Source organism: Etheostoma cragini, chromosome 20 (assembly GCF_013103735.1).
Source record: "Etheostoma cragini isolate CJK2018 chromosome 20, CSU_Ecrag_1.0, whole genome shotgun sequence".
In the NCBI taxonomy this organism is placed as follows: domain Eukaryota; kingdom Metazoa; phylum Chordata; class Actinopteri; order Perciformes; family Percidae; genus Etheostoma; species Etheostoma cragini.
The window spans coordinates 7,017,503-7,027,407 of record NC_048426.1 but is presented as its reverse complement, the minus strand read 5'-3'; the positions used below and the strand labels follow the sequence as shown (position 1 = coordinate 7,027,407).

General features: G+C 41.0%; 1 protein-coding gene across 1 annotated transcript in view; it reads right to left on the bottom strand.

The window, feature by feature from the left end:
* Nucleotides 1-3,975: 3,975 nt before the first annotated feature.
* rps6ka5 (ribosomal protein S6 kinase, polypeptide 5) overlaps nt 3,976-9,905 on the bottom strand; it is a 17,954-nt gene continuing 12,024 nt past the window's right edge. Inside the window, exons 12-17 of the mRNA XM_034858398.1 lie at nt 9,397-9,490; nt 8,325-8,495; nt 7,816-8,007; nt 5,989-6,148; nt 5,219-5,382; nt 3,976-4,642 (exon numbers count right to left, since the gene is read on the bottom strand). Of these exons, the coding sequence (XP_034714289.1) occupies nt 4,337-4,642; nt 5,219-5,382; nt 5,989-6,148; nt 7,816-8,007; nt 8,325-8,495; nt 9,397-9,490 (1,087 nt within the window). The 3' untranslated portion in view covers nt 3,976-4,336. The remainder of the gene's footprint in view (nt 4,643-5,218; nt 5,383-5,988; nt 6,149-7,815; nt 8,008-8,324; nt 8,496-9,396; nt 9,491-9,905) is intronic.

The window sequence follows — 9,905 nt, the reverse complement described above, 5'->3', positions numbered from 1 at the left end:
TTTAAAAAAACTCATAAAGTGAAATTTTCATGCCATGGGACCTTTAAAGTCTCAGTTTCACTCAAATTACCGAAACCAACAAAAACACCAAACAATTTCTCTGGGAGAAGGTAGGTTCAATGAAACATGTTCATAAGAAAGCATATATAGGAACACTGGCTGTGGCTCAGAGGTAGAGTGGGTTGGCCCATAACCGCAAGATTAATGGTGTGATCCCTGGCTCTACCGGCCACATGCCAAAGTGTCCTTAAACAAGAAGACACTGAACCCTAAGTTGCCTACTGGACGTTGGCTGTCCAATGCTTAGGATGGGTTAAACGCAAAAATTGAATTTCACTGTATGGTTGTATGTGACAAAATAATAATTAAGTTTCTTCTAATTGCATTTCATTTCTGGTCTGGTAAGCTCACTTCCTTCTAATGCCGTACTGGAGCCATCAAAGGCTTAATACCACTTTATTATCACATATGCAGTAGTACTCCCTATCCTGTAAACAGACTTTGATATGTACAATCCATGGGGTTCCCCTTTAAGATTAACACTAGTGGTGCGTTTGTTTGTTTCCTTAGCAATAATTCCTAGTTTTTAATTTTATCCAGGTATTCCCTGGTAAGTACTCCTGGTTGAGAGTCACTGCTTGAAGGATCACATTGTTACGAGTCCTTGTGGAAAGCCACTTGGTTTTGCAGCATTACCAGAGGTTTGGTCAATTCAGCACCGCAGACAGCTCCATATGATCCCATAATAAAAGCTGACCAATAAAAGAGTCACACTAGTGACAGCGTCTGTCTAAAAAATATCAATTCCACAGACAATTCATGCACATACGCACCAAATTGAGAAGCCGTGCTTTCAGTACAAAATGAAACTTTCAGCTTCGGCACCTACATCTGTCTCTTATTATATACACAACTCCACTGACAGAAGCACACAGGAATATCCAAAGCCCAATCCTTTGATTCCAAAACGCACATTAACAGTCACTGGTTCTTACAAAACACTTCAAACTACCAGCACACTAATTAATGTTGCAATTAGGTAAAAAGGTTCTTATCAGAAAACTAAACGAGGAAACACTGTGTATGCGGAAATATTTCTAATTAGAAATGGCCTCCATCCCTCGTCTCATCCTCATAGCGGCACACTGAACAAGATGTTCATCAAGGTGGGGGGGGGGCCTAGTTTTTGTAATGTGCCTCGAGAGACGTTGGTGCTAAACCAACCCTTTCCTGTGATACACTGTGTTTTTCCCTACAAAGAAAAGTGAGCCGGGTCCAACTGAGGCCGTGTGTGGAGTAGGGTATTTTCTTTGGAACAAACAGCGCTGCCGCACATCAGCTAATAGAGCCTGGCTCCCAGAGGGGAACTCAATATAGGACACTTTTCCTCTTCCTCCACTTGAGCTATTAATACACCCAAACAAAAGAAAAGAGGCTTAATGAGGCAGCAACGGGCAACTCATGCGAACTAAGTTAGACAAGAGCTTTGTAGTGTTCAGCTTCAAGGATTTCAGCTTTTCATACAGGCAATGCATTCCACTTTGCCATTTCCATTGTGGCTGATGCTCTTAGGGCAAAAGTACAGTAAATGTACATCATGCTACTTGTTAAGCATTATGTCAGGACCCATTTAGCAAGGTCTCTTTGAAATGGCAAAAGCAACATAAAGCGAAAAGAGATGCATAGTTTTAAGCGTGACAATGTGCTGAGTATGAATATTTTAGATCCTATAAAGAATCTCTGAAGAAACACACTGACTGTATGCTGTTACAAAATGATCTGCGCTAGAAACACTCAAACATATTTCACCGGTTAGACAAAACAAACATACACCGTGATATATTTGAAGCATTTGTTTGCATATTTGCATGAAAGGAAATGTCTCATGCAGCTTAGAGCAGCCAGCTTGCAGTTAAAGCTTTGGTTCAGATTCAGAGTGCATTAAAAACGCATGAAGATGAGGAATTGTATTTAAATGCACACAGTAATCCAACTTAGAATTTCTATCCTGTTTGAGCAGGAGTAACTGGTTCTAGGTAGCTTCACATATAGTACGGAACACAAATACCCATTTACTTGCCAAACTATCATGGCTAACACCAGTATTGTAACATTGGGGCAAAACTTCCGGGATACTGAAGTAAGCAAATAAACAAACTCACAATAAAAAATAAAAAACAAGTAAAGTTTCAGATAACATCATGCAGATATCTACCTCAAAGTGAGAGCTGTCACACAGTGCAAAGATCACCATTTCAGTAACGCAGTACAACATGGTAAATAGAGCAATGGATGGTGTAAAAGGATAATAAAAAGGAGTGTTTGTTTGACGTCTGTCCTCATGGACTTTTCATAAAGGGTTGATGTTTTGCAGTAGTTTTAGGACTTTGGGCAGTGACACAAGGGGCAACTATATTGCCTTCAAATATCCAAATGTCTCACCACCCTTAACTCATAGACTCAAACCTGTCCATTACCTGATTTAATTGCATTTCTTGGCACATAAACCTTTTCATCATCTTTCATCTGAAAAGGAAGCTACTTGAAGCTGCCCTTTGGCATCTTGGATAAAAAATAAATAAAAAACTCAACCTCCAATTCCTTGACGCATACACCTCACACTAAGCTGATTGGAATTATCCATTAGGGATGTTCTGCTCAATCTAATTGGTTGTAGTGATAATGGGGCAATTAAGTCCTATACCACACAAGGCAAATCCACTGCTGGGCTTACACTGACTGAGTGGCCATACTCCCACATTAGAGGAAAAATAAGTCTAAATATAGCTCTTGTAAAGTCACATCCCCTCGGGTAGCTCTACTCCACATAGAACAATAAAACCCCAGATTTGGCTGAACATACTACATCAACATTTTTTTTTTTATAAAGAGGTTTACATATTTGCTTCTTTAATCCCTTTCCACAAGGAAATTCCTTTTTTTGACAACTGGACACAGCAGCAGTTCAATCCCAAAATTCACCAGCCACCATAAATAAAGTCCAAAGGACTTTGGTTAGATGCATTTGAAATCCATTAACCAGTAGTTAATGGTGTTAATCTCTTCTTGCCTAAAATAGTCTTACAATGTCTACATAGCTGTGACTCTAACCTACTTGAAGCATGTCTATGATGATTACAAAGATGAAGTAACAACCATCTGACTACATGGAAACAGACTTTAGAGCTGATAGGAAAAAACACACACAAATACACAAAATGTCTTTTTTTCTAAAGACTCACTATGTTCACTATTTCCTTTTAGATCCATCTGAACCATAAATAAGTTAACAATATAGCTTATCATAAATAAATCTCAGTTGTAAAATTCACATATAAATACCCTGCTTCATCTTGCAGAGACTTCCCAGAAAAGGACCCACGTTACGCAGCACCACGTTGCATTGCTGCTCTCCCTTTAACAAAACGTTACAAAGCATCCGTGGTATAACACTACAACTTTCCCTTTAAAACCTCTGGAGGCATTGACAAGACAGGTAAATGGAGAGGACAGAGCGAGAGCTGCGATTTTTCTAAAGAGACTGAGACTACGTTTACATGTGGGTGGCTATTTTCATAAAAAGACATTTCAACCTCTCCATTTTCAAAAATAACATGGAGCACAGTTGGCGGTTTTCAGAAAAGTGTTCCTTTACACGTACCCGTGTATATGTGCCGTCAATGCCGTCATGAGCATGCCAAACTTGTAGGTGGCAGTATAACGAGAAGCAAAATATCCCCAAATCCCAAAAATAGCAACAACAACGACGACAACGAATCACTTCCTCTCTTTCCTCTTCCTCGGCTGCCTAGACAGCCGTTTGCCTCATTATACGTGCAACCGTACAAACAAAGTCTTCAAAAATCTTTTTAGATAGACTCATTTTCAGAGGCAAATTCTCCGTTTGCATGTAAACGAAGGGCACAAACAAAGGTCTCCGTTTGCCTAAATAACCATGTACGTGTAAACAGGGCCCGAAGATGTCTCTCCATTTTTTGTTTGGATCCGGGGCAGTAGAGCAGCTCTTTTCATTTTGGACACGGGTGACAACTTCTACCTGGTCCAGTCCCTGATTGACACGGCATGTCTTTGAAAGTGGGAGAGAAAGAAAAGGGATAGGCTATTGCTAGTGATGATTGATTGATTGATATTGAGGTGATGGTTGCTGCTCCTGCTGCATGCTTGGTTTTGGAGATGTGCCGATGTCCATGCATTCAAGCCAGAGGCAGAGAGCTGCCGGGGACAGAGAGAAGAAGAAGAGAGCGGTCTCCACAATGTTCCAAGCAATCCTGTGGGTCATGATGCTGTCTGAATCTTCCTTTTTCCTCTGGCAGTCTCACTGTTCTTCTGAGAAGTGAAAGGCTGGATGTGTTGGTTGGTGCTCAGAGTCTGTTCCCAGGGCCGCGGGTGTGTTGACGGGCGTGACGAGAGGCGTGTTGTTGGAGGTCTGCAGCTTGGTGTTGCCCTCTGGAAAAGTCTTCTCCTGAGATTGGGAGGAGGAGGACGAGGAATGAGTGCTCTCACCGGAACTGCTGCGGGTCTCTGTGCTGGTACTTGTTTTCTTCATCTTCCTCCTCTTGGCTAGTGGCGCTTTGTCCACCGTCTGTAGTCGGAAACCTTCCCGCTTACATTTGTTAAATGCCTGGGACAAAAAAGGGGATTGGTGAGCTAGCTGTTTTCTCTGAATAGTTTTTTGCACCAATCCTACTCGTTGGATCTCCCTGTGCTGATTCTGGTTCCTCAACTGCTGATATTAAGTTCTTATCCTTTTACAGGTACTTAAATAGAGTTAGGATCAGCGCGGATACCAATTCAGCGTATCTAACAGGTTTTGGACTAGTTGCAACAATATTGCTTTAAGTGTGAGTTTACCAATGTAATACATTTTTCATGCATAAAATCCAGATCTACACCTGATAGAATAAGGCTGAAACTGAAGATTAATTTCATTATTGATTTATGTGCCAATATTTTCTCTTTTAAACCATTTTATCTGACATTCACAGTAAATTGTGATCCTTTTTTACTTTGCAGAATTAACCTAATAGTACAATTAAAATAAAGGTAATCTCCATCTTCAGGTCAACTGGTAAGTGTTCTTGTGAAGCAGCAGGATGAAAGCAATTGTTCAGTACAACCCACATTTTATAACCGGAAGCCCAGAGTTCCTGTCCTGGCCTACATTTACAATTAGCATGCACTGCTGGTAATTTCTTACGTGAAAGGTAGCTTTGACGTAAGTGTGGACGGAGGCAGTAGAGGAGCCAAGAATGTCCGGGGTCATGAGTGGGTTGGAGGACAGCTGGCTGTCGTCCTGGAGCCAGGCATTGTAACGTAGGCCGCACATCTTAATCCTCTTGTTTGGGTCCACGGTCAGCAGCTCTGCAGGAACAACACAGAGATTTACCATTAGTGCTCTGAATACACGAGTAAGGAGGTGAGCTACTAAGAGGAAGGGATTTCCTCTTCAGGTAGCTGAGTCACTGTGAGCTACTTTGTGGGTTTAAAATTCAATATGTGATTAAATTAAATAAATGGGTAGTCCTGCTAAAAACATTCTAAAACATCCAATATTTTTGGATATGTTGTCACTTCAAAACTACGTAATGCTGTAAGGATTCATTCACATTAGTTCACATCTAAAATTGGAGTAAAAGAGGCCTGTATTTTCAATTATGATTAGTTAAAATCCCCACAAGTCCCATTACTCTTTGAGCGTGTGAGTTCCGAACTGTATTTTGTATGGTTGTATATTTTACATAAGAGAGAGCGCATGGGACAATGTTCTTGTGGTCTTACAGTATTTTAGCCAATTTACATTTAAAGCCCACTATAGGGAAACAACTTCCTCTAAACTCTTAGCATTTAGTCACTAATAAACTAAAGATGTTTTCTGAGCTTTCACTGTATGAGAATAGACTTCTAGCATAGAGTAGTAGTTCACACAAATCCTTAGATTTAAGAACAAACGACCAGTTCCATCCTGACCTTGTATCAGGTCCTTGGCCTGCTGAGACACATTTCTCCAGGCCTCGCCTTCAAAAGAGAAGTCCCCCTGTTTGATTTTCTTCATAATTTCCTCAGCACTGGTATGGGTCAGGCTCTTCTCCTGACACTGAAAAGGCACCTGGCCAGACAGCATGGTGTACTGCAAACAGAGCAAATCCACAAAATATGCAGTCAAAAACACTGTGAATGTAGTTTCCAGGTTTAAATATCTGAAATGTCAATGCAATCTAAACATGTTGTGTGCCACAGGAAATGCTATATGCTTGTTTTTTTTATATTAATCATGTTGCCAACAATGGGCCGACAAAATAACTGGGCAATAATGTTAGAACAAATCTGCTGTTGAAAAAACAACTTTAAAAGAACTCTTGACTGATCCTGACTATCCACATTACTCCGTTGTTATGCTGCATGTTTTTGACCATGGTTTAACCAGCACTAAACAGAAGAGTCTGTGCTTGGCTGAACGTACTGGATACTCTCCTCTTGGCCTGCTTACATCTGCCCACAGATTTCTCATTAAAATGACAGTAGTTGGGAACAGTCCTTTCGGCAGTGAAGGATCTGTCCTGATCTCTCCTTCTTTCTCCCTCCCTCTCTGTGTCTGCTCACTTCGCTTCCAGGGCATTGTGCACACAGCTTGTCAGTAGCAATTTCATCAAAGCTCCATGAGGCACACTACTCCCATATCCCCCCAGGGGGCATCGGTGTGAAACAACACTTACACAGAGAGCCCAGACTCTGCATGGATGACTGGCCAGGTCTAGAACCCCTCTCCCATGTGCCCTCTCCTTCTCTACCAATCCTTTTAATTTCTCTCCTCTACAAAAAGAAGGTTGACATTTCTGCCACTGGTAACCAACGTCTCGTTTAAGCGCAGCCTTAACCAGCTCTGAGAGCTTGGCTGGTTGCTCTCCATTCTGTGGTGAGCATTAAACTGTGTCAGCTCACCACAGGATGCTGACGGTTGTAGCGCTGAACAAGAGAGGGAGATGAATATCATGCAAATAAGATTAAACCGAACATGCACACACATGCATGTATGTGCAGATTCATACACACAAACACCAACCCTCTATATACATACGCACACGCACGCACGCACACACACACGCATGCTGAAAGCTTGATATTGATGTGGGGTACAAGTATTGTCAGTATCGTTAAACTTGATCATATCAAATATTGAATATTATAAATTCTAAAATATGAATACAATTCTCTCTGCATACAGTTTTGCAGAAACGTTTGTCAAGCAAATCAACATCAGTGACCATTAACCAACATTTTGATTAATGCTGCTAATAATGAACATTGTCTTTTATTGATTAAGGTATTTCTTCCATTAACTGAGTAATCATTACGTCGGTTTAAAGACTAAGGCCAATCACAAATGAGCAGATCCCAAAGGAATCCTCTGAAATGGCTATCACAATCAAATAAATGTAACAACTCAAAGTCATCAAATTTAAGTAAAGAAAATATTCAAATTTTAAAAGTCATAACCAGCAAATGTTTGGCATTTTCTTCACGGTAAAAATAACGTAATTAATCAGTTATCAAAATTGTCAGACATATATTGAACTAAACAACTGACCACCTTTTTCAGCACTAAGTTAGATGTTGTCTTTTCTTATGTTATAACGTTTACAATTTCTGTTCAAATTGCGTTAAAATAAAATACTGCTGAGTGGTGATATGTTTCTTTCCCATCAGGATAATGTGGAGTTGAATAATAAATGATTCTCCATCAGTTTAAATTTGGTTTTAACCTGAGCATGGTTCTGTCGGCCCACACCCACTCACCAGAATAACTCCCAGACTCCACAGGTCACAGGACTCATCGTAGCCGTCATACTTGAGTATCTCTGGTGCTGCGTAGTGCAGGGTGAAGCAGGGAGTCTTCAGGAGCTGATTGTCTGGTGGTTTGAGGCGAGCAAAGCCAAAGTCTATGATTTTTATCTCAGAGTTCTCACTCTCGTCTGTGAAGAGCAGGTTCTACGAAGCAATTGGGAGACACGGAGCGCAATCATTTTTTCTGCTCAGCAAAACTGTTTCACTTAAGAGCTTAACAAATTGGACATCAAGACTTGTCTGACCAGATACTTTTGACCCATGTTAGGGTCGAACAATTCTACTCTTGTTTTGTGGAAGATTGCAGAGTCAGAATGACAATGCGTCAGATCATACAGAACACAGTGATTCTGTTTTAAAAGCTTTTGATCCAATGTGTCTGTATTCATTACAAAGACACAAACCATGCTCAGACGGAAAACGAATTTCGAGCTGCAGTCCTGCTTGTGCATGTCCTATACCTCCGGTTTAAGGTCCCTATGCACCACTCCTACGTCGTGCATGTGACTGACGGCTGACACCAGTTTTCGCATGATGCGGCTGGCCTCCGTTTCGCTGAAATGTTGCTTTCTGCGGATCCTCTCCAGTAGCTCCCCTCCACCAAGCAGCTCCAGAACCAGGTACGTGTGGAGCTACAGAAAACACATGCACAGAATATGTTTACACTTCTCACCAACCTTTTTTACACCCATTTCCAACCTTTATTCTTTGACATGCTCTCGAATAGCACAACAAGTGCAAAGTGTGCGTTTTGTGTAATGTATTTTTAATCTTACCTTCACAGCTCAAACTGCTTGTTGAACACAGCTGTATCTTAACGTGTGAAATTGTGGATAAGAATGTTTCTGTTGCATTATAAATATAGCAACAACAAAAACAGCCCATCCTTGATCCCATGATGTTGAGATCAAACCATAATGGTATTGAGTAAAAGTGAAAGGGGCCAAACAAAATGGGAATAATGTGTCTGGGCAGCGGGGTAGAGTTTCTCATTAGTGCTGGGTCTGGGGAACAAAGGAAGGACTGAGTTGAGGCGAGGCGAGGCAGCGCTGCTTTGATCTGGGTCACAGGCCTCTGAGGTACAGTAATAACCCTACTGAGCTCATCAGGACTAAAGTGGTGCTTGGGGGCTTGAAGGGCCGGGACTAATGAACCTGTACACAGCCACACAGACACACCTCGAAATAACTGAGGTAAGCTACAGTCGGAACACATGCACACTTAGTTTGATTTGAGTGTGCGGCTCAATTATTAACACAAGTAAATCTAGGTTGTTTCTATTCACTGCTATGAAATGGATGCTTTAACAGCTGCAGTGTAAAAATACATTTGGTGTGAAATATTTTGCACATGGAGGGATGTTATAGGACAATACATTAAGCAAAAGAAAGACCTTGAGGGCTCCCAGCATCCCCATTAATCTGCCTTGTTCCAGTTCCAGGACTTAATAAGGCTACAGTCCCCACAGGCTCAACAGAGAGCCACCAAAACAGAATTTATGGTCGCAAATGTATCCACCACGAATAACCTTACCTGGTCGTGGTAAATTTCATGTAACTTGACAATGTTAGGGTGGCCATCGCAGAGCTTCAGGGCTGCTACTTCCCGCTGAGTCTGTGCCTCCATCCTACATCAAACACAAGCAGGTACCCATATAACTGTCACGAGATACAACATAAATACGCACACATACACAGGAGAGTGAGGAAGTGACATTTTTGAGGGCAGTTTTGTATCCTTTAACAGTTTTTCAATTGACATTTTGGTATAATCTTGTCGTTGAAAAATGCTGTAATTTAGTAACTTTACAATACATATTTGCAAATAATCAAGTCAGTTTAATATATCAAGTGAGAACAAGGCAGGATTAGAAAAGAAGACAGAATATGACCCACTTCCTTTCTACTTCTTATATGACATTCGTACAATATAACCTTTTGTCCATGGGTTGTTTTGGGTTTACATTTTCTTCTGCTTAATTATTTCACACAACAACCTATTGTAAGGTACATGTAGCTCATAAGAATTGGCTCTCACATTGT